Source organism: Sturnira hondurensis, unplaced genomic scaffold (assembly GCF_014824575.4).
Source record: "Sturnira hondurensis isolate 20B ecotype Veracruz unplaced genomic scaffold, ASM1482457v3 Scaffold0014854, whole genome shotgun sequence".
Classification (NCBI taxonomy): Eukaryota; Metazoa; Chordata; class Mammalia; order Chiroptera; family Phyllostomidae; genus Sturnira; species Sturnira hondurensis.
The window spans coordinates 11,190,392-11,215,941 of NW_028087485.1; the positions used below are offsets into that span (position 1 = coordinate 11,190,392).

Below are 25,550 nucleotides of genomic sequence, written 5' to 3' on the forward strand. Positions count from 1 at the left end.
CAGGGTGGAGGAGGGTAGCCAGGCTTGAGACCATTCACCTTACCGCAGCAAGGGGTAGAAAGAGGGGGAGGGGAAGCTGTCGCCCTCTGGTGGGCGACGTTGAAACTGCCTGTGGCTCTGTCGCTGCCCCACGTAGCCTCTTTAGGGGCTTTAGGCTTGCGAGCAGGAGCTCGCTGCCCTCAAGTGGTCTGGCCGCCGAAGTTTGGGCGAAAGGTGAGGAAGTAAGTAAGGCTAACTAGCTGCGTTCATTCATTCATTCATCATTCCCTGGAAGGACTCCTGTTAGAGCGCTCCCCGACCTCCTCTTGTCCATAGCCTCCATAGTCCGCATGTTCAAGGTTGGAGATGCGTGAGACCTGCTGGGTACTGGGAAAAGTCGTCTGGGGGGCAGAGGGAGGCTGACTCAGCTACCCGTGGCGTGTGGCTCCGCCCCAATATACTGCCTGTTTCGCCCCACGCAAGCAGCTGATGGCTCACTGTGTGCCTCGGCTGTTGTCTTGGTGGGTCTCCGAGAGTGACCCAGCAGCACCGAGTGCGCTCCTGTCCACAGTGGGGGCCTAATCCACATCTGCCCCTGCATCCAGGAGTTTCCCTGCCAGACCCAGCCACCTGGCGGATAATGCTAGGAATTATTTTTTCTCCCTCCTCGGCCCCCCACAACCCCGTCTCTCCTTGATCCCCCTTCTACACCCTCAGCGCACAGTAGGAGCGCTGCCAATTCACTCCGGCCACGAAGCGCTGAGGCATGAAGGCGTACCCCAGGGTCTGCAGACCTCGGGAGGAAAGGCAGGCCTGTCTTTCGCGGGGAGACCGAGAAGACTGTCAGACGATGTCCACAGTGCTTAACGCAGTCGCCACAATTTCCATTTGAACGGTCAGCGAAGAGACCGCAGCGCTTTGAACGCCTGGCGCAGGAGGCACGCCAGGGAGCGAGTGGCAGCCCCAGCGGCCCGTGCAACCTGGTGTGGATCGGAGGGGCCTGGGGAAGGCCGTGGCGGGGGGGGGGGGGGGGGNGGGGGCGGGGGGGGGGGGGGGGGGGGGGGGGGGGGGGGGGGGGGGGAGAGGGATGCGTTTGGAAGCGTTTGGAAAGAGGTTGAAGGTGTGTGCTTGGGTCTCCGCGAGGGCGTGTTTACGGAGAGAAGCTGTTTGTGTTGGTGAGGAGTGTGTGTTTGTGTTTGTAGGAGGTGAGGGTGTGTGTGTGTGTGTGTGTGTGTGTATTTGTGTTTGCGAAGTGTGGGGGCGGCGGGGAAAGGCGGCCGGGCTGTCACTCAGCGATCAGGCTGACAGGCGCTCCCTCATCAGGGCCAGGGAGCTCTGATTGCAGATTCGAAGAAACAAAATAGCAATTGTAATTACGGGGCTTTGATAAGATAAAGGAAGAAGCGAGCTGGCTGGGAGGCGAGCAAGGCAGTGCGGGAGGGAGAGAGCGACCTGCTGGGGCCCTGAAGGAATATTTTTGCATCTGTCACTCAGAGTGTGCCCAGACAGTACCTGGGGCCAGGTGCGGGTGTGTCCCCATCTGCCCCCTTCTAGAGACACAGACTTTGGGGGAGATGAAAAGAATCTCCCCAAATTGTCCAGGATCAGGTTCAGGGAAAATTCTCCAAATGTGAAGGAATTCTGGTCCGGTACAAGCAGGCTCTTTGGTAGAGGTTGAAGTGTAGGACTAAAATCCTGGCCTCCACACTTTCAGGCCCCAGATGCCCATTCTCTCTGGGGAAGAGAAAGAAGGGTGGTTATGATTATTGAAGTTCAGCTTAGGGCCTTCGGAACCCTCTGGGGCCTCCAGAACTCAGGTTGGACCCTGGGCTGGTCCAGGAGCTCTGACTTTCACCACGCCCGCCCCCCCCCCCTTTCCAGGGAAGGACCAGTGCCTAGAGAGGTTCTGGCTGTGGCTCCAGGACTATGCACAACACACTAAGCTTGGCTGAATGCCTGAGTTCGGCTCCCTGTTCTCATCAGACAGTTTTCAGAGAACTGGGTGGGGAGAAGGCCCTTCAGATCCTCTGCTCTCCATCTCTCCACTCATTCATTCATTAAATATATGCACATAAACTTTTTCAAGGGCCTATGATTCACATGCATGAGGTTAAGGTGGTGAGTATTCTGCCTGCTTGAAGCAGTGCAGCTGGGGAGGTAGACACTCAACAGGTGTCCCACAGGCCTCTAACCCAGAAGAGCACAATAAAGGAAAGAGGCTGGTCTGGGTTGTGGGCACTGGAGCCCACCTCACCTGTTGCCTCCACCCACCCAATGGGCCCATCTCCCAGTGGGGTTGAGAGAATAGGGTGTACGCCCAGCTTGTAGCAAATGAGTGCTCAGTAAATGGTGGTGTTTATCATCATTATCTGTGAAGGCAAGGGGGTGAAGGCAAATCTTCCTGGGGACCCGCACCCGCCGAGGTCTAAATGCTCAGCCAGTTTCCACACTGTGCACTCATCCCAAATGCTAACTTCAGAACAGCCCTGCCCAGCTCTGTGGCATGAGCTGCCAGCTCCGAGCTGGTCAGACATGGTCCTTGCCTGGAGGCCTGCCTTGGGCAAGAGCCTGCTGAGTAAATTGGCTCCTGGAGGGGGTGACAGGTGGGCTCAGAAAGTCCACTCCTCTGAGGAGCGATGAGATCTTTGGGATAAGTTGGCTGACTCTGTTTTCCCATATTTCTCAGTGTTGGCGTTATGGCTGGGAGTGTGGAAAGGCAGAGGTGTGGAAGGGAGGCAGAACCTGGCTCTACTGTTGGAGAAGGGCCTGCCTACTGCCTTTGGCCTAATGGCTTCCTAAGACCACCCAACCCCTCCAGCCCAACCCCCAAGGACATGAGGGGTCCCCGTGGGGCAAGGAGGTGTGGTCAAAGGCAGCAGCTGGGCAGAGCATCAGCGCCTCCACCTGCTCCTCAGAAGTACCTATCCCAGGGCACCTCTGCCCACCCAAGCTGCTCCCAAAAAAGCACCATGGCTCGGGGTTTCCAGAAGCACCCCTCCTCCCACCAGGGGAAGCTGTGAGGGCCTGGGAAAGGCTTAGACTAGGCCACACCTCCTCCTTTGGCGCTCCCCCTCCCCCTGCCCCAGTTGACAGAAAGCGCCAGTGCCTGTCTAGTACACAGTAGGTGTGTAAATGCCTCTTAAGTGCACGAATAATGGGACTCAGAGAGAAAAAAGTTGGTGGCCTGGTTGGAAGTCTCCTCTCCAGGAAAAACAGCTAAGAGTAGTTATTTTTGCCCCATCTGCCTGTTGCTTCGGGGGTTGGCAGGGACTGGGGGTCCTTGCCTGGGACTTCTGGGCTCTCCCACATAGGTGGCTCGTGGCTCCTCCCAAGCTTCAGGCCAGCATGTGTGTGTATTTGTATTGGTAGGTGGGGTGGGAACAGGAGCGGGAGGTGATGGTGACAATGGGTGCCGGAAGGTAAGAAGGAGTCATTTCTCTGTCTCAGGGTTTCTTAAAGACCGAGAGAGACAGAAAGACAGGCAAGGCAGGGTACTCAGCAGAAGGGTGGGGGTCGGTTCCCCGTCGCACGGGCACATACTGCCCTTCAGTGCATAGTCAGCGGCCACTTCCCAGGGGCGGGCGCAGCAGGAGCGCACAGTAGGTGGCTCAGAGACCCGCAGCATAGGCAGAGGCTTGAGCCGACGGCCCCCACGGTGGAGCCCTGGCACCTTCCAACTCAGACACGCCCGCGGTCCAGGAGACCCCTGCGGAGGGTCTCGGGACCCCATGGAGCGGGCGCCCGAGACGCCCCCTATTCCCGCGTGTCCAGACCTCAAGAGCGCGCCAGGGGACAGGCCCAGGAGGGGGGGGCGCCCACCCGGGCCGCCCACGCCCCTCCGGCGGGTCCCCAGACCCCTCCCCTGGCCCAGACCCCCAATCCAAGACCCGCCGGCTGCCCCGCCCCGGCCGCCCCGCCCCCGCCCCGGGCTGCGTCCCGGCCCCAGCTCCTAGCCGGGGCTGCGGGCTCCGGCCGCCCGCCCCGCGCTCCCCCCTCGCGCCCGGTGCGGCGCCCCCCGCCCCCACCCCTCCCCCTCCCCTTCCCACCTACCCACCCACCCTGCCGGCCCGTTACCCTCCGCCTGCTCCGGCTCCTGAGTAGCCAGCGGCCACTGGCTCCGGTAGCGGCGCAGAGCGACTCGGCGCGGCCAGCTCGACCTTCCACGGGACCTGCGGAGCCGCGTCGGCATCGCCCCCGGGCTCCCGCCCTCGAGCAGCCCCCGCTCGCCGCCGGTCTCGGCTCGTGTGCCCGCGGGCCGGCGTGATCCCGCCGGGGCTCCCCGCGCTCCCCGGGCCGCGCGCCATGGGCAGCCCCCGCTCGGCGCTGAGCTGCCTGTGAGTACAGCCGCCCCGTCCCCGCCGGCCGCGCGCCGCACCCCTTGCTCACCCCGCGCCCCTCTCTCTCCCGCCCGCTTTTGTCTCCCACAGGCTGTTGCACTTGCTGGTTCTCTGCCTCCAAGCCCAGGTAAGGCGCTCTGCGCGGAGGCGCGGGCGGGGGGCCGGGGGCTGGCGGGGAACGCAGGCCGGCCAAGTCGGGCAGGGGCACCAGGACAGACGCTGCGGCCAGCACGGCAGGGTTGGAAGGAAACTTAGGAACCCAACCCCGAACTATCCCGAGTCGAGAGCTAAGGAACAGAGAGGGAGCGCCCAGGACTAGGTCACACAGCCAGTGCGTGTCGAGGCTAGAACCCTAGGTCTCAAAGTCCAGCGTTGTCTCCCACGCATTCCAGCCAGGTTCGGGCACTGCACGGGCAGCCTCACCTGGCCGCCGAGGAAGGGGGCAGGTCGGGGCCGAAGGGGCGTTCTTGTCAGAGGTCTGGAGGCCTGCCTCAGGGACCCTCCCCGCGGCTCTCGGGGGAGGCTGGTGGCGGGTCTGGCGGAAAGATCAGGTGCCTAGGCCCTCTGCGCTCTCAACATTTGCTCCGTAAATTTGTCTTTATAAATGTCAGGGGTCAGGCAGCGCTGCCTCCTTACTTAAAAGCGCCCTGCTCTTCTAGGAAGGCCCGGGCGGGGGGCCTGCGCTGGGCAGGGAGCTGGCTTCCCTGTTCCGAGCTGGCCGCGAGTCCCAGGGTGTTTCCCAACAGGTGGGTCCACATCCTTCCCCATCCCCCGGCTCGTCCATGCCAGGTTGGATACGCCCGGCTTTCCTGGGTGGGGGGTGGTGGCCTGAGCTGGCATGTTGGGGGGACCCCCAGCCCCTGCCGGCTGCCTGGGGCAGTGGAGGTGGGGTACAGGGCAGTGGGGGCCACTGGGGCCCCTGGGCAGAGTAGCATTATAATGGCGTGTTGTGTATTTTTCAATTTCCTAAAGGTAACTGTTCAGTCCTCACCTAATTTTACACAGCATGTGAGGGAGCAGAGCCTGGTGACGGATCAGCTCAGCCGCCGCCTCATCCGGACCTACCAGCTCTACAGCCGCACCAGCGGGAAGCACGTGCAGGTCCTGGCCAACAAGCGCATCAACGCCATGGCAGAAGACGGGGACCCCTTCGGTAAGGCGAGCTGCACTGCCACAGGGTAAAGGTAGCTCTGGGAACGCGCCCCCTTCCCCGGCGGGCCTGCGGTGACCGGCCCCATCAGCCGCAACTGTGTGGGCCAGGGCTCTGCAGGCTCCCAGCTCAGAAGGCAAGGGGTTAAGGCAAAAAGAGCGTTTTGGGGGTCAGCTGGAGAAGAGAGGGTTTGGGAAGGGACCTTGGGGAGTACTTGGCCCACAGGTGCCCCTTCCTTGCCCAGCAGATGAATGAATCCAGGAATTTCCCTTTACACCTCCCCCTTTCATACACCCCTCCCCAGCTGCAGGTGGAGGCAGAGGGTTCAGGGGGAGGGGGCCCAGGTTTAAGGGAAGCTCTTGAAAGAGGATATGTCGCCAGGGCCCACAAAAGGAGAGTGGGAAAGAGAAGGGAGAGAAGTCCCCCAAACTCTCCCTGCTTGGAGGGGGGCTTTGAACCTTTAAATGCTTTGATCAGAGGGTCACTTACACACGGGGACTAGGCTTGGGAAGGGGAAGGCCCCCCCACCCCTGCTCCACTTGCCCAGGAACCCAGGCGGTGGGTCAGAGCGGTCTCTTGGCTCCCGGTGGGGTGGTGGCTACAGGGAGCTACTGCCCGGTGGAGAAGCCGAGGACTGATTGAGTTCTAAAACATTCAATATTCCTGCCTTGAAACAAGGCCAATTTCCAGAGTCCTGATGTGCCCAGAGAAAAGCAAGCCCTCTGGGCGGCTGGTGTTGTTTTTAGAGAGTGATTATTGTGAGTTTAAAAACCTTTAAATAATGACCAAGTTAAACAAGCATGAAAGCAGAGGGGAAGACTCTATTAAAATGTAATAAAAAGGTGAGGCATTTTAAGGGCTAAGAAGAAAAATGAAGAATGATATAAAACAGAAAAAGAACGAGCCTCTTTTTTCAGAGGTGGAGTTTGAAAAGAGTTGCAAGTCTGTAAATGTTAAAAAAGAGGTTCAAGATTGTTCTCTATGAATCTCTGGAGAGACCCCCGCGTCTGGCAGAGCGATTAAAACTCTTCTTACTTTCACCGTTTTAAACATTTCCTGAATACTTTCTCCTCTTCTCGAGCCAGTTTGGGGGATCGAGTATGTCTCGCTGCATTTTTTCTGCGACGACGTAGCTGACTTCCCTTCAAAGCTGGAGAAGGAGACATAATTTTCCTGGGATAAATCTGTCACTGGGTGGAAGAATAGGTTTGAAAATGTTAAGCTTTCCAAAAGCCCGGTCGGGGAAGCCGCTGTACACTGCAGCCCCAGCTCCCCAGAAACATCCAGGAAGGAGAGTGGGGGCTTTTGTTGGTGGGGGTGGAGGCAGCCTGCCCAGTGGCCGAGCTCCCCCGCTGGGCTGGCAGGGCAAGACTACCTTCCCTTTGTCCCTCCAAACCGGCTGCTAGCTGCCCTTCTCGGCTTCCTAGGAATGGGAACGAATGCCTGCCTGGCTCCTTCTGGGTTTACTCCATCAGAGCAAATGGCCCAGCATCCTTGGCTTTTGGGGAGGGGAGAAGAGGCTAAGTGGCCATAGAAGAACTCATCTTCAGACATCAGAGGTCCGATGCCCCACTTCTTTCTTTACACGCATAGGAGGCTGCCCAGGCTCCTGGATGGTCGCTGCCCGCCCTGCAGGCAGGGGTAGAAGTTGGAGGGCCCAAGAGCAGAGACTTAGGGTGTGCAGCCAGGCCAGGAAGAGTCTGGAAAAGATCAGTAGAGAGGTCCTAGCTACTCTCTTATGGGCCCCAGGAAGTGGCAGTCGGGCCTACCCCAGTCCTACCTTCCTGGTTTGGCTAGAATCCTCCAAGTGGGATCCTCTCGCCCTTCTCCCATCAATGTCCTTCCTGGCCCTTAAAAGCGGCCACTTTTTGCCCTGGAAGGCAGACCAGGCAGAGGGCTGAGCAGGCTGGCCGGGTCCAAAAGGAGGTGGGTGGGGAGGGGTGACAGCTGCACTTCCCCTTGGCTGACTTGGAGCCAGACTGAGGACTTGGCCGCTGGGTCCCTGCTCTGTGCTTATGTAAGGGGGTGGGCAGTCACAGGCTGGGCATCGAGGGCTGTCTTGCTGACCTCGGTGCCTATCTTTCCAGTAGTTCCAGAGACAGAGAAGGTACCCCCTTGTCAGTGGAGGCTGGGAGGCAGCTCTGGGAGTCTCAGAACTGCTCTCTCCGGGAGGGAAGGGGCCGGCCACTGCAGTGGGGAGGGAGGAGACCCAGCCCCTTCTGTCCCATCCCAAAGGGCTAAGTCAGCCCTCGCTCCCTTTTTGGGGACAGCCTCAAAGGGAGGAGTTACACAGACAGTGGACAGGAGCTGGCGTCTGTGGCGAGTTTGCCGTCTGAGGGGAAGGAGGACAAGGAAGAAGGCACAGACGCAGTTCCATGTTTCCTCCCCAGACTGAGAGGCGAGCATGCCTGCCTTTCTCCCTCTACACGCACGGAAAGGGTTGGGTCATCAGGGTGAGGAGGCTGGCTGTGATGGAGGCTGAAGGAGTAAAGACCATGGAATTGTTGATTTCTGGACACGGCCGCACGCTGGGGACTTTGGCGAGTAGGAAGCAAGGGCAAGAAGCAGGACCCTCCCAGCTGGTTTCTGAGTTCAGGGGAAGCAGCTGGCTAGGGGCTGTGTTAGGGAGAACTGTCCCATCCCTATCACCTTCTCAGCAGAACACTGGTGGGGAAGGAGGGGTGGCCAAAGCTGTGAGTTCAGTCCCCAGGTACCAGAAACAAGAGACAGTGCTTTTAGGTTTGGCCTCAGGATTGGAGGTCACCACTCCTCCCGGATGTATGACATGATCTGTGAGGCATGGCACATGACATTGGAGTTGGAACCATTCTCAGAGATCTTCTGATCAGCAGGAAAACTAGTAACGAAACCTGGACTTAAACGTCATTGCTGTCTGGTTTTAAAAGAGGGTCTTTTCAATTTGAAGGCCCCAAGAGCCCTCTGCAGGACCCAGTTGGCACACCATGATCTTGTCCATCCCCCTCTGTAAACGCAGGTGAGGGGCCTGCGGCCCAGGTAGGGGACTTGACCTTACCTAGGGGGCTGAAGCCTGCCTCTTGGGTACCTGGGCCTTGGAGCAGTTGCTGCTAGGATGTGACCAGTCTGTGGGCCTGGTGAGGTGGGGACACAGAGCTGTGGGGGAGCTTCCAGTAACCTCCTTCCTCTGTCCTGGACAGCGAAGCTCATTGTGGAGACAGATACTTTTGGGAGCCGGGTTCGAGTTCGAGGAGCCGAGACAGGCCTCTACATCTGCATGAACAAGAAGGGGAAGCTGATTGCCAAGGTGAAGCCCCAGAAGGGTGGGGTGGGGTGGGGCTGGGCCCTGGGGAGCAAGGGCTGGGCTGGCTGAGCTCCTCCAGGGCATCAACAAGGTGGGCAGATAACCCCAAGGGCCACCTTGGGGTTATCTAACGATCGGGAGGGGAGAGGTGAGGGAGAAGGAAATTGCTTGAGAGATGAAAAGCTCTAAAGGCAAAGGAGGAAGAAGGAAGGCTAGGGAAGGGGCTTGGGGGGGAGGTTGGTAAATTCCATATATCTTTTTAACAAATCGCCAAATTGCTTTGCTATTATGTCCAATTACATGGTACCAGCATTTGGAATGTTCAGTAAGCCGCAGGCCCAGCCCCTCGGCCGAGCTCTGAAATGGCCCCATTAGTCACGGCTCCTCTCCAGCCTCGAGCTCCCCTGCTTGCTGGGCTTCTGGGGCTCGGGACTAGGAGTCTCCTCTGAGGCCTCCCCTCCCCCATAGGGTGGCTGCCCAGGGGCCCTGGAGCTGGAATCCTGAGGGGTTGAGGGGGGGCAGGTGGGGAAACTGGTGCGAGCAGCTCAGGCCAGACTGGTGGGCAGGAGGCCAGGGCGGGCAGGGTCTGGGCCCCCTCTCTGCTGCCTCTCTGTGTTGGGGCCCAGCCCTTTCGGTAGATAGCCATGTGTCACCGCTGCCCGGGAGGACAGGAAGTTGCCGGGTGGGCTGCGGGTTGTGAGGGATTAGAGAGCGGGTGCCCAGGCAGGGGGTGGGGCTGCAGCTCCTGCCCACCCTGCCATCTGCTGGGGTGCCCACCTGCTGTCTGGGGCCGCCTGCCCTCTGCCTCTGAAGGGGGGGTGGCTCCGGAGAGAGCCTAGTAACGCTGTGTCTGGCCCCCCTACCTGCAGAGCAACGGCAAAGGCAAGGATTGTGTCTTCACGGAGATCGTGCTGGAGAACAACTACACGGCCCTGCAGAACGCCAAGTACGAGGGCTGGTACATGGCCTTCACCCGCAAAGGCCGGCCCCGCAAGGGCTCCAAGACGCGGCAGCACCAGCGTGAGGTCCACTTCATGAAGCGGCTGCCCCGTGGCCACCACACCACCGAGCAGAGCTTGCGGTTCGAGTTCCTCAACTACCCGCCCTTCACGCGCAGCTTGCGCGGCAGCCAGAGGACTTGGGCCCCGGAGCCCCGATAGGCGCCCGCCCGGCCCCTCCCACGGCTCCCAACGCAGAGATTTCCGTCTCAGGGGAGCACAAACAGAAACTCAAGCAGGAGAGGTCTGCTCTACTGAAGGCTGGGGAGGAGCCGGGGAAGCCCCGGGTTCTAGTTGTTGATAATTGTTTGCTGTTGGGTTTTTTTTTTTAACAAAAGAGAGGCTCTATTTTTGTATTCCATTTGGCTGTGGTGTCTTCTTAACTCTCAGGAAGGCCGGTTAGTGGCCAAGACTGAGACTTGGGCGGGTGGCAGGGCGGGGGGGGGGGGGGGGGGGGGGGGGGGGGGGGGGGGGGGGGGGGGGGGGGGGGGGGGGGGCCGGCCTGGGTGTGGGAGGCTTTTTCTAGTCCAGCAGGGTGTTTCTGAGCCCCCAGGACCTTCAGAGCAAGCTGGCCAGGCAGCTAGGACTCCACTGCACCCCCAGGCGGGGGGCCAGGGAGAAGAGGGTAGGGTCTTAGGTCAGGTGTTTTAAGGGTGGGTGTCAGTGGAGGGAGGTTGTGTATTAGTTGCTATTAAATGACTAAAATATTTATTTAATTTGCGTATTAAAAATGTGTCTTGGAGGGTGATTCCTTCTGGGGTCAGCTTCCTGCCCCCTGCCCAGTCCCAGCTGGCTGCGGAGCTGGGAGACGCAGCAAATCAGGCCCCAGCTCTGACAGTAGCCTCCCTTTAGCTCAAGGACCCTTGTCAGGCCCTGTCCCCATCATTGTCACTGCAGGGTTTCCTCTGGAGGACAGAAGTAGGGGAAGGAGCAAGAAGAGGCCCTTAGCTGGTCCTGGGAGACATGCATTCCCCAGCTTTTAACAGGAGTTACTGCTAACACTTCCTCAGGCCACCTCTGGGCCAGAAATGACAACCCTACCAGAGCTGCGATGGTGGATTCAATGAGTCTGAGAACTGTGCCTTTCTGCGTGCCTAGGTCTGTGCGCGAGATGGACAGGAGATGCTGAGGCTCCTTCTTTCTGAGTGTCAGGCTCCAGAAAATGAAAGAAAAGAGCAGCTGCCAGGGCCCAAGGTGGGGGTACGTCAGAGGGGGGACCTCCAAGGCTGGTGTTGACAGTCGGGATGTGGAACAAGTGTTAGCTTTGGGAGATATGGTTAGAGAGCTTCGAGCAGAAGGTGCTGAGCTCAGGTGCTGCAAAAGAACCCGGGGGACTGTGATTTAGGGGGAGGCTGCTGCCTTTGGAGAGAGGGGGGCCTGGCTGGAGAGGAACTGGGTATGGGATGGGAAGGGAAGCTCTCAGGCCGAGAGCAGAGCTCGGGCTGGTAGGGCAGGTCACGGTGTGGGCAAGAGGACTGGTCCACAGTGGGTGGAAGGGGGTGTGTTTGGATGTGGACTGGTGACACTGGCATCATACCACGCTGTGCTGCGAAATGATGGAGAACCCAAACCCAGAAGCAGCAGGTCCCCTGAGGGCAGAGCTGACCCAGTCTTTACAACAGGGGCCTCCCATGCTGGCTGCTTCTGCTGCCTTCTTTGAGGGTGCCCCTGGGCTGGTCCCACAGCCCAGTTCCTGAGCCAATCCAGGAATGTCTTCCCTCTGGGCTTCTGTTCTTTGGCATCTCCTTTGGGAGGGGAGCACCCCAAGGCTTTCTAACCACATGGGCCTCCTGGAGTTGCAGATGCAAGTCCTAGACTCAGGCCATCCAGGGGGATCCAGAATTTCAGGGCTCAGTGGGAAGCCTGGGCATAGAGAGACTGGGGACACCCTGGGGTTTTTCTATGTCATCTCCTCCAGCCTGCTATGAGGGTCCTCTGGATGGAGCAGGTTTCTCCTGGTTCATGGACACTGGGCACTCGGGGAGGGGGCTCTGGACATCTCTCTTCTGGCTCCCCCAGCTCTTAGTGCCTCCTTCTCTGCTCCATCCCCTCCCCTCCCCCTTTAATTAATTCTGGGTGAGCAGCCTGGCTTTATTGTGCAAGGAGCTGGGGTCTCACTGTGGGAAAAGTCACACCTTCTGAGCAGCTTCTGATGCCATGCAAATGAAGAGACCGTCCAGGAAACGCTTTCATCTGCAGGGCCGCCTGTCCAGCCCCTAGCCCCATAATTACCCACATTTTATTTGTTTGAGAGCAATTCCTGGGGGAAGCCACAGGATAGGAGGCAGTCTGGGGTGGGGTGCGGTGGAATGTCAGGCTCTCCCTGCCTGTGATCCTGGCCACAAAGTGGGGCCAGGCTGGGCCAAGGCTGGTGACTGGTTAGGCCGCAGCTACTCCTGAAGCCCCCAGGCTTGTGATGCCTGAGTACTCCAGAGTGGTGGGGTGGGACTGTGCCATGGGTGCAATGAGGGAGAAGAGGTGGGCCGCAGAGCCGGCCTGCCTATAGGCAGGAAGAGGGAGGTGATTGGTGGCGGTGGGGGGAAGTAGAGCTGGACAGGACACTTGGTGTCAGGTCCATGAGGCTGCCTGAGGCTTTGGGAAGGGGTTGAGTCCTCGCAGGATCCCAGGCCATGGTGCCATGGGGGCAGAGGCCAAAGCAGCGGGGCTAGGCTGGGCTGGAGCACCCACCACCTTGTTTATCTTTGAGTTGCTGCCTCCACAGAGCTCTCGCTAATGGGGTTTTACAGCCCACTCAAGCTGCAACTGGCCAAGAATCAATCATTACCGGCACTTAGTGGTTTGATAGTTAACAGCCTGAACTGAAGCCAAACTGGTTGTTAACTGTGATAACAACTGATTTCAAGGGGTTATTGCCGGCCCGATATGCTCAGCCCATTTATTTCGGGGAAAACAAGCAGGGTGCTGTTGCAAGCCTCAGAAAAGGGAGGAGCCCCGGGCTCTCTTTCCTCAGCCAAAAGGCCGGCCCCTCTGCCCTGGAACGGGTGCTGCCTGTGAGGGCCGTGGGAGCCAGTTGAGGTCTGCATGAAGGCTTGACCGCCCAGAGCTCTGTTGGAGACCAGCGTGCGGACCCAGGGAATCCATGTGGAGGGCCCTCGCCAGTCCTCCCCGGTCAGTTCTTACCTGCCCCGGTTTCCCTCCTCCCCTTCTCCTCTCTTTCTTATAGCATCGCTTCCCATGAGGCCCTCGCAGGGACAGATTCCCCATGAGGAGGAGCCCAGTGCCAGTAGACAGGCCTCTATTTGTCCCACTCAGCTGGTGGGTCTGGACCCCTCACCCATCCCTCCCTCATCAAGGCTCCAGGTCCAACCCAGAATCTTGCCTCTCCTTTCAAAGCCAGTGAAGACTCCACCCAAGCCTTGACTAGAGAGAAGGAGCAAGAGTTCCCTCCTCTCACTCCAGTCTGGTCCATCCCTACCTTCTACTCTCAGCCGAGTGGCAGCAGGTAGGCTGTGGCTAAGCGTTGTTCTAGAATGCCGCAGCAGCGAAGGGCCAGTTCTCCACTGCCTACAGCGTGAGGCCAGAGTTCACAAAACTAGGGCCAAAGCGAGTACTAGAAATCAGGTCTGAATGCCCAGACCCAGGCTGCCTTTTGAGGGCTGTGGGTCTTTCCCTAATTCCATTTGTTGGCTCAATATTGAGTGCCCACCATGTGCCAGGCTCTGTTCTGGGGAAGGAAATACGCAAAGCAGGACATAAGAGACAACAGCCCTGGCATCGTGGAGCTCACATCCTAGCGGTTGTGGTGGGGCATGCGGAGTAAACAGTGCGCAGAGCAGCAGTCAGAGGGCCACTGCGGAGGGAGATGCAGAGAAGGGAACGAATGTGGATGGTGGTGTAGGGTAGCAGCCATTTTAAACAGGCTGCTCAGAGAAGGCCTCACCGAAAACTTAATGTTGGGGCAGACAGATGCCTGAGGCAAGACATTCAGATATCTGGGGGAGAAGAGGCATTCAGGTAGAGGGGGCAGTGCTAAGGCTTACTGCGTCAGGGGAAGGGGTAGGATCCCAGTGTTGCTGGGGCCACGCGGAGGGAGGTTATGAGTGTGTCTGCGCGCGCGCGCACGTGCTCACGCGTGTGGTGGGAAGGGTGGATAGGGGGCAGAGAATGACAGAAGCTGAGGTGAGGCCAGAGATGAAAGGGGTGGACGGGGAGGGCAGATCATGTAGGAACATTGAGAAGACTTTCGTTTTGACCCTGAATGAGACAGCAGACAGACCGTCGGGGGTTTTGATCAGTAGAGTGACATGATCCGAATGAAGTTTTACCAAGACTGCTTTGGCAGTTACACTGAGAATAGCTAGTAGGGAGGCCAATTATGAAATTACTGTAATAGTAGATCAGAGGTGACAGGAGAGATTGAATTTTGGATGTGTGTGTCTTCTTGTTGTTGCTTTTTTTCCAGTCGATTTGACAGGATTTGTTGATGGGTTTGGATAAGGGCTACAAGAGAGCAAGACTGGAAGGATTTCCCAAGTTTCTATCCTGAGCAACTGAAAGGATGGCGGGGTCATTCAGCGGGATGAGGAAGATTCCAGGGAGAGCCGGTTCTGAGGGGGAGAGTAGGAGTTTAGCTATGGCCCTGTTAAGTCTGAGCTGAGTAAATACTCAAGCGGAGATGTTGAGTGGGCAGTTGTGCGAGTGTGGAATTCAGGGGAGAGGTCTGGTGTGAAGATATGAACTTGGGAGTGCTCAGCACATGGGTGATTTTTAAAGAGATGCAATGGACTCCCCAGGCAGGGAGCACAGACAGAGAGCAGAGGAGCCCAAGCCTGGCTGTGCTCTGACAGTCGGAGGTCAGGGCGAGGGGGGACCAGGAAAGAAGGGTGAGGAAGTGGGGCTCATTTGATAGGTGGTTGGAAAATCAGGAGAATGTAGAGTCTTGATAATCTAGGGAAATGGATGATTTCTGGGGTTAGGGAAAAGTTTTACTGCCATTAACTGTCTGCCTCCCTTCCTCCTACCCCCACCAACCCCGGGGCCAAGAGGAGGCAGTGACGAACAGAGCTGGCTTAAAGTGGGAGCCTCTCTGACTCTCCTCCCAGCCTCCCCCTGCCTTTTGTCCCACCCAGGACATACCCAAAACCAACACATCTGCTCTTCCATCTATCGGCCGCCACCACCCTGCTGCAAGCCGCCTTCCCCTCTCGAGGGACTTGGTGCCCCTAACTGCTCTCCCCGGTTCCTCTCTTACCCCCCTACAATTTTTTAAAACATGAATCTGATCGGGTTATCACCATATCTTGAGAGTTTGAAAGGTTGGGTCTTCGAGGATTGAATTCTCTTTTCCATGGCCCGTGTGGTCCTCTTCACCCGTCATCCAGCCTTACCGTAAGCGCTCTCCCACTCAGCCGCCATTCAGCTCAAAGAGCCAGCCCATGTCTGCCCCAGGCCTGCGCACCTGTTCTCTCCGCGAGGAGCGCCCTGCCGCTGGACGGTGGCTGACTGCACACGATGTAGATTTCTGCCGTCACTCCCTGCTTCGTCTTCTTTCACATACTATTGTATACAAGCAGTGTGAATCACATGATTGCACGGGCCAGTAGAGAAAAGTCGGTCAGGGTTTTGCTTTTTGTTCCCGGGAGAGTGGTGAAGCCACTATCTTATTTATTTATTTAAATAAAAACTTAAAAAAAAATCCCATCTCTCCACCCTGCCCCTTTGTCAACCATCAGCTTGTTCTCTATATCTGTGGCTCTGTTTCTGTTTCATTTTACTTATTCATTTATTTTTGTTGTCTATAGTTTCTGAAATAAGTGAGATCGTACAGCATTCGTCTTTCACTGACTTATTTCACTTAGCGTAATGCCCCTTAGGTCTGTCCATTTGTCACGAATGTTTGTCACACTTACCACTATCTGGTAGTATCCTGTTACTTATTCACATCCTTGCTTTTGGTCTCTGTATACCTCCCAAGAGAGCGGGCACTTGGACTTGCTCGCTGACGGTTGTCTAGTGCCTAGCACAGGGTCTGGTGTGTCATGGGCGTGCAGTGAACATTGGTTGAAGCTGCCAACTAATAAAACGTGAGTAGACTCGGAGATTATTGGGTGGAGGGGGTGGTTCGGGAGTCCTCTGTGCGTCCAGGGCTCTGGTCACGCTTTAGGAAATGCTGGAAGGTCAGGGGGATTTGAGGATGGTTTTGCGGTGGCTGCCCTTCTGAGCCCATCCAGACGTGCATGGTTTCACTAAAAGGAGGTCCAAGGCTGCCTGGCCAGGCTCACCCCGATGTCCTCAAGCTGCAGAAATGTCTCCCCAACCTGGACAAACAAGTATCGAAGTAGGGCCTGTTGGGATGGACGGCTCAGAACCTCCCAAAATTCTGCTTCCTTCCCTGCCACTGGGTTTCCATAGCAACCAGGGACTTCAAAGGAGAGAGTGGAGGGGAATTAAGAGCCAAAGAGAGCAGAGGAAAGAGGAGGAGTAAGTGGTAGCAAGACAGACGGGGAGCTGGCAGGAGCTGTGGGGGGACCCCCAAGCCCCACATTACTGTGGAGGGTTGTGCCAATAAGGTCCATTTGGTTGCCCTCCTTCCCCATCTGGATCTCTTGCTGACCCTCGAGAATGAACTGTCTGTCTGGGCAGGGCCCAGAGCTGACCCTCATGCACGGTCCCCCACCTCCTGGCTGGCAGGTGATGAGCAGGATCAGGTCCAGTCCTGTAGACCATTTCCCCCAGCTCAGCCTCTCTCTCAGCAGCAGTGAAATGAGCTGGGCCACTGGATTGGTTTGGGAAGCTGCATTCCTTTTCCTTTCCTTCCTTGGCTGTGGATGGTGCACTTGTAGTAGGGGAGAAGGCATGGGGGAGAGGGGAGTCAGGGCATTACCCTGTGCCAAGTAAGGTCCTCGGCTTTGGCACTGGGTGTAAGGCCCCTAACCTCGAAGGATCAGATGGGCTGTAGCCTGGGTCCCGGCTGGAGGTGCTCAGAACAAGGGCCCAGGTCATCACGCAGCTTTGAGGGGGCAAGTCCAAACCTGGACAGGTTCTCTGTGTGGTTTGAAGCCTCCTGCCACCATGAGCCCAGAGGACCAGAAAGTGCCAGGGAGTGGCAGAATGGCAAGCCCTGGAGGAGCCACTGCACTGGGCAGAAGCCAGCTACCTGGGGAACCAGCCAGTGAGTTTCAAGGATGGAGGTAGCCAGGACCAACACCAAATTCCAGCTGTCCCTCTGTCTGCCCACAGGCCCACAGCTCCCAAATTCAGGTTCAAAACCTCTGCCTTTCTGGACTGCTCCCTATTTCCAGCTGCCAACATTTAGTCATTTCAGTTGGACAAACATCACCGACTCTTGCTAAATCTTCTAAATCTAAATCCTCCTGTCCCATCACAAGCTACCCCTGACCATTTAACTCACTTCTACCTCATCTCCCTGTGGGGTGTCTCCATGAGCAGTTTTGTGTCCCCCCCCGCCCCCACTTCCCTGGCTCCCGCAGCCCACAGTAATGAAGAGCAGGCTCATAAAACATTCATGGCGGGTAACACACCATGTAGGGTCTGCCTGATCTCCACTCTGATAGCAGAGGCTGGGTCAGTAGGAAGCTGGGTCTTAGGCTTCTCAGGGTCTGGGCCGACTTCTCCACTTGGGCTCAAGTTCCAACCACTTCTATTAAGCCGGGCCTGATCCTCCCTGGTGCAGTGGAGGGTGGAGGGACCTGGGCAGAGGAAAAGAGGGGGTTCCCGAGAAGAGGTGCTAGCAGCCCGGGGTCAGGGGTGTGGAGAGATGGTTTCTAGGGGCACTTCTAGGTGAGGCATGACTGGCAGCTGGGGCTCTGAGTAAAAGCAGGAAGACAAGGGGAAGCGGTGACCGAAAGGCTAGAAGCCCAAGGTTGGTGCTGAGAGTGAGGAGGGCCAGAGCCTAAGTAAGCGCTGGTATTTGGACTTGTGATTTTTGTCCCGGGGACCTTGGTAAGACGGGAGTGTGTGGGAGGGAGGGGAGGGCCCGTCCCCGGAAGCAGACCTGCATGTGGGGTCGCTTCCATCACCCATCGGTGTGGGTGGGGAGAGGGAAGGGAAAGGGAATCCTTATTACTGTGCCCAACGCCCCCGGAATTTGCACTGACCTTGATGTGGCGCCCTCAGGCCTCAGCACAGTCAGAGAAAGAATTCAGAGGAATGGCTACTGGAGCGGCCACATGCCAGCTGTGGCCAGGCAAGATGGTTAGGAGTGAGGGCTTTGGAGGCAGACAGAACTAAGCTTGAATCGTGGCCCCCTCACTGTGTGAACCGTGTGAGTCATTTCTCCTCTCTAGGCCTCAGTTTCCTCACCTGCACAATGGGGCACACACTCTACCTTACAGAGCTGTCGGGGGGTGGGTCCCCAGGAGCATGACGGGAGTCCAGCAGAAGGCCCGGACAACAGTCCCTGACAAATGGGGGCTACCTAGCCGGCGGGGAGGGCCTCTTGGGGAGGGCTGGACCAGCCAGCCCAGGTTCACAAAGTGATGGCACTCAAGGGGCACCACGAGGGGCCAGGAGAAAGCTAGGACCCCCAGGGGGCTGTTCCTGAGGCAGCTCGGAAGCTGGGTGAGATAAAGGGCGAGAGCCTTCAAGCCCAGAAAGCCTGGCTTCATCCAAGTAGGTGCGTCCCGAAGGCTGGGGAGCGTGGAAAGGGCAGATCTGATGTGTCCTGCAAGGGGGATAGTCTCCCTGCCCACTCCCAGGGGCCAGCATCCAGGTCTTTACCACCCTGCCCCTCAGATATGGCCTGGCCTCCCCTCACCCAGCCCCCAAGGCAGCCCACACAAGGTGGGGAGCGAGACCAGTCCGAGCTGTCTGGGAGGAGAGAGGAGCACAGACAACACAGAGTTGGCCTTCAAGGCTTCTTCCCTTTCCTCCCAGCCAATGCCAACCTTCTCCTTTCCCTAGGGCCCTGCACTAACACGTGAGAAATTTACTGGGCCCTTCCTCTAGGCCAGGCATTAAAGCAAGTGTGGGGAAGCAAGTGTTGGGGAGCACATTAGACAGACCCTTGACCCTCAAAGCTTCCCATCTAGTGCAGATGGCTCCAGTTAGACAGTCAGTTGAAATGAGGTGCGGGAGAGGCTGAGCCAGAGGAGGAGCAGCGCTTGTGTGGGGAAGGGGGGTTGAGGGGAGGAGGGCCGGAGTGCTTGGAGTTAAGGCCGTGCTGGCTCGGAGGCAGCCTGGTGGGAGAACGGACCCTGGACCCATTCTGATGGAGATCACCCAGCGCATCTCAGCCCCAGCTTCACTGTGTGTGCCCTGAGTATCGAGTTGTTGGTCCAAGGTTCCTGCCTTCAGGTGTCTCATGTATTGGGATCCACGGACTAGTAAACTTGTAGTTGTCACACTGTGTGGTGGGGGCACCAGGGGCTCCACTTGACTGGGCCATGGAAGCGACGGCAGAGAAGACTGGAGTTGACAATGAGCAGCTGCAGAGTCCACAGAAATTTGTCTTTCCTGAGCCTCAGTGTCCTCATCTACAAGGTGGAAGGGTTGAACAAGATAATCTGTTTTAAAAAAATGTTTTGACCCAAGAAACTTATTTCAGGAGGAAGACCTGTATGGAAGACTATTTCCTGAAACAGATGGAAACGACATTCATTTTGGTGGCCTTGGGGGCTGGGATCCCCTGCTTCTTCCTTCGTGTCTGACGTGGCAACTGGGGCAGGTGGTAAGAGAGGTGGAGGCTCTGAGCCCTTCAGGGCTCCCTCCGGCATCCAGGGGAAAAGGATGGCTAGGGCACCTGAGAGGAAGGGCTGTGTGGGCTCCAGGACCCCTGTCCAGGGCCAACCCCTCGGCCTTGCAGGCCGAGCAGCTGAGCCTGCTCCCTCCTCCGAGCACCTGGACAAGTGGGGCTGTTCCCACCGCTTCTTAGAGAGGCTCCCATCTCTTCCTGCACTGACCACTCTCACCCAGGGATTATCTTAACCAGAAACTTCCATTCGGAACAAAGCTCCCAGGAATGAAACCTGAGCTGCCCCCAGGCTGACTGGGAAGTGGCTGGGAAAGGGAGGGAAAACTTCCAAGGCACTGGGAGCCTCAGGGAGGCCATGAAACCCGAAGACAAACGACCAGCCAGTGGACTGGCGCTGTGGAGCTGCCACTGCCTTCTGCAGAACCAAAGGTCGGGGCTGAGCTGGGTGGGAAAATGAGGGGGACGTGTACCCCCCCCCCCCGGCTTTTCAAGGGAGAGTAATTGGTGCACCTGTGGCTCGGGCCAATATCCCCTGCGAGGCCCTCAGGGCTGGCCTGCAGTCACTCAAGCGGCCCCCTCCCTTCCCCTATCCCCTCCACCCTCCTCCCAGCTGCTTCCACTTACTCCAGTGGGCTGCTGGAGCGGTCAGTGAACCCGAGAGAAGGGAGAGAAGTGTAGTAACCATAGTTGCCATTCAGCGAGCACCCGTCAGGTGCCAGGTGCTGCGTATGTCCGTTCCCATCCTCACAACAACCCCGCAGGGTCTGTACTACTAGTCCGATGGGACTATTTCACCGCTGGGAAAATTAAGGCTCAGAGAAGGTAAGCACTTTGCCCCAAGTGATAGAGCTAGTTAGTGGCTGACCTAGGGTCTGAACTGGGGGCTTTCGGATTCTGAAGCACTAATGTGTCTTCGGCTGCTCCACTCTGGAGTCCTAAAGTCCCATCCCACCTTAGAGCCCAAGGACCTTAGTGAATTTCCAGCTTAACTCTTTCTTCCCCTTCAAGCTATGGTGTGAGACGAAGGAAATGCTACGAGCGGTCATTTCTCTAGCTTGGGTCTCCACGACCTTGTGAAAATGATGTCACTTTTCTGGGGCTCAGACTCCTCATTTGTAAAAGGGGATCGGTAACAGCGCCTGCTTGTAGGTGGGAGGCCAAAGCGACAATGCATGTGAAGTATTTAGGACAGTGCTGGGCACCGAGGAAGCACTCAGTAAGTGCTGTTACTGTCTTTAGAAGAATTCCCTTTGCCCTTCACCTGCCCAGCCCAGAGCCCTGGGGTTGAAACCCTCAGCTGGCCGAGGGGACTATCCTAAGCTCAACCCCTTCCTCCCTGCCTCTAAAGATTTTAATGCAGGTTAGAAGGTGCCTAAGAGGGCTATTAGCCTTTGCGATGTTCTGGGAGCCAACCAGGAACCTTCTGCTCCCACCTCCAGAGCAGTCCCCGCCCTCCAGTGGCCCAGCCGCTCTGTCTTCCACTTAAGTGAGGCACTTCGCTGAGCTACTCACTTGCCTCGTGTGTCACTCTGAAGGCTGACTCTGAGTCCCAGTTCAGCAGAATGCTCCCTTTTGGAGGATCCTTGGGACTGAGCTGAACTGGGAAAAGAGCAAAGGTGAGGGGAGGTGGTGGGGCTGGGTCCCACCAACCTCGGGGCTGTCGTCTAGGCGTAGAGCCCCCCTGGAGCACAGCTGAGTGGTGTGCAGCTTTGGGCTCTGAGGAAAAGTCATTTTGCTGTGCTAAAGGCCAGGACCCTCGCCAGAGGGTCAGCTGCGGCCTGCTGACTAGTTTTTCGCCTGCTGCCTCCCAGGCTCAGGCTTCCCAGACAACTATGCTCTGGGCCCAGCACCAAGGACTGGCTCTGCCCCACAGGTAGAGAGAGATCCTTCGGGCTCCTGTCCGCTTCTTAGCATCTGGGGCATCTCCAGGTCTGTCACTGGCCACTGGGGCTTGGGATTAGAAACTAAGGATACCATGATCAAGGACAAAGTTGAAGTCAGCATTCGTGATGTCTGTGCTTGAGCCCGTGCAGTCAGTGGAAGGCGGCAACTGAGACTGGGTAGCAGGCGAGGCAGAAGGGCACCTCCGGCCTGGGGGCTGGCTGCCTCTGGAACATGGGGCTGAAATATGATTGTTTCCACTGCCATGCACCAAGCACTGGGCTCCACCTCACTTCTCACTCACGGGGAAAGTGATGATTTTGTTCCTGTTCCGGGACGCTTACAGTCCAGTAAGAGAAGTTACATGTGGTTGGATAGCAAATAGGCAATTACAATGGGTATGCTTTTCAACTTTATTCCAACTATTATTCAGTAGAGATGAATTGGATAGTATCATTGCCTTTTAAAGAGAAGAAAATCAGCCATGACTGGTGAGGCTCAGTGGGTTGAGCACTGGCCTGCAAAATGACAGATTGCCTGTTCGATTCCCAGTCTAGGTCACGTGCCTGGGTTACAGGCCAGATGCCTTACTGGGGGTGTGCAAGAGGCAACCGATTGGTGTTTCTCTCTCTCTCTTCTTCTTCCTCCTTTCCCCTATCTCTGAAAATAAAATTAAAAAGTCTTTTTAAAAGATAAGAAAACCAAAGCACATATGCAATATCAGCATTGATACTGAGTATATGCTCAGACATGGTTTAAACTAAATGCTTGGGTATCAAGACTACAGCATGTGCACACACATGCATGTGCCATGTAATTACATGAGCACTCTTTAGTGAGTGCCTTACGTTTCAGGCATGGTGTTCATATACTTATTTCAATTACTCCTTCTATTGACCTCCTAATGACTCGATGTGGTGGGCAGGAATCCTCTGTATTCAGATTCCTCTGTATTCAGGAATCCTCTGTATTCCCTCCTCTGTATTCAGAGGAGGAAGTTAGGGGTCCGCAGGGTTAAGTGACGTCTTCAGACTGTGCAACTGGCAATGGTTGAGCCTGGGTTTGAAGCCAGATCTGCCGACTCCAGTCTTTTCACTCCGCAGAGCATGGCAATGACTGACAATGCAGAGTGGGAAAAGAGACCCAGGACAGGTACCGACAGGGTGCTAGGGAATTTCAGAGAGAGAAGGTTCCCCACTGGTTGAAAGGAAGAAACGCTGAGGAATAGAGACGTACTTGGCCAAGGTCATGCAGCTGATTAATCTGGAGTCAGAGGCAAAATTCAGGTGTCTACAGCCCAAGATCAAGAGTAGTATTGAACGCTATTGACAAGAAAACTTGGAGAGGAATTTTCCTTAGCTCTTGTCAAAGAAAGGATTCTGAAGTCCCTGAAAGTCCCTGTCACCTGAGTGCCATCCGAATGAAGTGGAAGCACATGCAGACAGTGGGGAGAAAACTGGCCTCTCTCGCAGTCCAGTGGCTGCAGGACTTTCCCCGCTTTGCTGGCAGACCAAGGCCCCTGCCCTGCCCCCAAAGGTTGGAGCTCACTCTGCAATCTTCCCACTACGACACAGCCAGAACAAAAATTTCTAAACAAAGCCAAAGACTTTTTTCCAGTGCCCTGCATGCCCCAAATTTCCGCTGGTTCCCCTGGCCCCGGGACAGCACTCAGAGTCCTCACCGAGAGGAGCAGGGCGTTCGCGTTTTGGCCAGCACATTCCAAACTTACCTCTCGCTGCTTTCCTGGGGGAATCTCAGGATGCAGACCTTTCCACCGGTCCCCAGACACCCGTGCTCTGTCACACGTCTGTCTTCTTACATTGTTGCCTCTGCAGAGGTGAACTCCACACCCTTCAAAACCTGCCTTCTCTCCCTGTGTCTCCAAGGCGACCGACCCTCTGCGGCCTCACATGTTCTGTTTATAACACCAAGTTATAACTACCTAGTGGTAACTATATTCTTCAAGTTGTCTTGGAATATAGTAGGTGCTTCATTAATTTTGATGAACGAACGAATGGACTCCAGTCTGGATGCCTTCGTGCTTGGCCGTGCCGGGATGGGGCCAATAAGAGGGCTGCCACCGCGATCTGAGGAGACTGACCGACAGTCTCCAGCATTTTGGGTCCTTTGGAGGCCACAGGTAGTTTTAGGAAAGAAATAATCATAACAGTTGCCATTTATTAGGTGCTTTCAGTCTGCCAGGGACTGCGCCAAAGTGCCCGTGTGCCTTGTCTCATTCCTTTCTCACACAGGTACTCTGGCAGTTGTCATCCTCGGAAGGGTCTTACCCCCTAAATAAATTGTTATCCCTGTTTTTCATTGGGAGAACCAGGTTCAGGAAAGGGAAGGAACATCTTCCTTCCACACTTTAGGGTTTAAATTCAGATCTGTTGGCCTTTGAAACCAAGCTCTTAATTTCCAAGCTTTTCTACCTCCGACCCCTCCAAGCGAGAAGCTTTCCCTCCGTATGAAGGGGACACCCAGCGCCATTTCTCCTGCTTCCCAGTTAGTGACACCGTTGGTCCGTGGCTTCTGAGCCATGTGGCACAGAGGCTGGTCTCACAGGCCAGCTGTGAGAGACCAGAAGTGCCAGCTTGACGTTTGTCCTGGGACCCGCACGGGCGCTCCTGGAGGGGTCACTAATCATTACTCATGACCCCTGGCATGACTAAAGCAAAAAAAAAAAAAAGAGAGAGAGAGAGAAAACAAAAACAAAAAACTGACTTAGGACTGACTGAAGATCCCCTCTTCGGGTTACATGCACTTTGTTAGGAAAGTAAAACCCCTCTTTGGAAGCTCAGAAGGACTTCACTTTGAGGATGGAGCCTAGGTTCTAGCCTGGCTTTTGTTACTAACCAGCCGTGTGACCTCAGTCAAGGAGTTTAACCTTATAAGCCTTTGTGAGTGAGCAGAAAAATGGGCAAGAGCACAATGCACTTAGGGAGGAAAGATCTGGACGATAGCCAGAGAACAGGAGTCTGGATTGGAGTACAGGTCACCCCAGGAAGGAGGCCCCTAAGCTGTGAGTGGTTGTGGCCCTGTGTGCTGCTGGGGCTCAGGGGCATTTAGGATCAGGAATCACGGGGAACGGGAGAGAAAACCAAAGACAAAGAAAGCATCCTTCTTCCCGTGGGATGCCAAAAGAAGGCCCATCAGGAAATTCCCAGCAGCTGGAATCACTGACTTGCCCCTTCTTCAGGCCTCCCTGTACCTAAGGGATGCTGCCCAACCCGCTAAGCGACGCCAGTCAGGGCACAATACACTCTTCTCAGTACAACGTGAACTCCTAGAGGGAAGGAAACTTGACTTCATCAATGTTCCCCAGTCCCTATACTGCCTGCCTGACACAGCAGGCATCACATAACTGTCTGACGTGTGGATGAATGGATGAATGGGTATGAATGAACGAACAAGTCTCAGGTAAGTGGAAAGGGGTCCAATGTCTCAGAGTAGAGAAAACCTTTAAAGCTCATTTCAAAAGAGGAGGTACACTCAAGAGGAAACAGAATCTCAAATGGCTCTGGAGATTTAGGAGCAGAAAAGCTAGGAAGAGCTGGGGGCATCAATTCCCGCGGTTCGGGGGGCTGCCAGCAGCCACAGGATCCTTGGTTGGGTAGACTCTAGGCCGTTCTCAGGCTCCTTGGGGGAGATGTGGAGGCAGATGGCGCACAGAGCTCAGGTTCATGGTCTGTAGCTAGAGTGACCGTATATCCCAGTTTATACATACAGGGTGGGGCAGAAGTGGGGTTACAGTTGTGAGTACATGAAACACAGACTTTATTCTTGTGTTATTTTCCATACAGACAGCTGTAAGCCTACTGTTGCTCCACTTTGTATTTTCCTAGGGTAGTTATTAACACCTCAAATATCTTGGTCCTGGCTTGAATGATGATGACAAACTGTCTTTTTCAGGTGGCATCCACCCTCCCCAATCTGTTGCCAGGCTTTTCTTACTCAGCATAATATTTTCTTTTTCTTTTTTTAATATATTCATTTTTAGAGAGAGGGGAAAGGAGGTAGAAAGAGAGGGACAGAAACATCCATGTGTGGTTGCCTCTTGCACGCCCCCCACTAGGGACTGGGCTGCAACCCAGGCATGTGCCCTGACTACGAATCAATTTGGTGACCCTTTGATTCTCAGGCTGGTGCTCAGTCCACTGAGCCACAGCAGCCAGGGAGCAGCACAAGGTTTTCAACATTCATGCACGTTTTAACATGAATTAGTACTTTGGACAATAGATTATTTGGTCAC

At 56.2% G+C, this 25,550-nt stretch overlaps 1 protein-coding gene and 1 long non-coding RNA gene across 5 annotated transcripts; one reads left to right on the forward strand and one right to left on the reverse strand.

The window, feature by feature from the left end:
• Positions 1-4,281: 4,281 nt before the first annotated feature.
• On the forward strand, positions 4,282-9,933 carry FGF8 (fibroblast growth factor 8). 4 transcript variants are annotated; one of them, XM_037064190.1, is made up of 6 exons: positions 4,282-4,313; positions 4,407-4,443; positions 4,976-5,062; positions 5,289-5,469; positions 8,643-8,749; positions 9,616-9,933. In XM_037064190.1, the coding sequence occupies exons 1-6, from the start codon at positions 4,282-4,284 to the stop codon at positions 9,904-9,906; spliced, it is 735 nt and encodes a 244-aa protein (XP_036920085.1). In that variant the 3' UTR covers positions 9,907-9,933. The 4 variants fall into 4 exon arrangements, with proteins under 4 accessions (XP_036920085.1, XP_036920086.1, XP_036920087.1 ...); XM_037064191.1 differs by having other exon boundaries at positions 5,322-5,469; XM_037064192.1 differs by lacking the exon at positions 4,976-5,062.
• LOC118999543 (uncharacterized) lies at positions 6,332-9,881 on the reverse strand. Its single transcript, XR_005069128.1, has 3 exons — positions 9,610-9,881; positions 8,501-8,715; positions 6,332-6,616 (listed from the first exon to the last, which is right to left on the reverse strand). It is a non-coding gene; the product is annotated as an uncharacterized LOC118999543 (long non-coding RNA).
• Positions 9,934-25,550: the final 15,617 nt, after the last annotated feature.

Excerpts from the sequence above, each read along its gene's own strand:
- FGF8 (XM_037064190.1), top strand. The coding sequence starts at position 4,282 with ATGGGCAGCCCCCGCTCGGCGCTGAGCTGCCT. Across the intron at positions 4,314-4,406 it reads CGCTCGGCGCTGAGCTGCCT|GCTGTTGCACTTGCTGGTTC; the intron begins GTGAGTACAGCC and ends TGTCTCCCACAG. Across the intron at positions 4,444-4,975 it reads TTCTCTGCCTCCAAGCCCAG|GAAGGCCCGGGCGGGGGGCC; the intron begins GTAAGGCGCTCT and ends CTGCTCTTCTAG.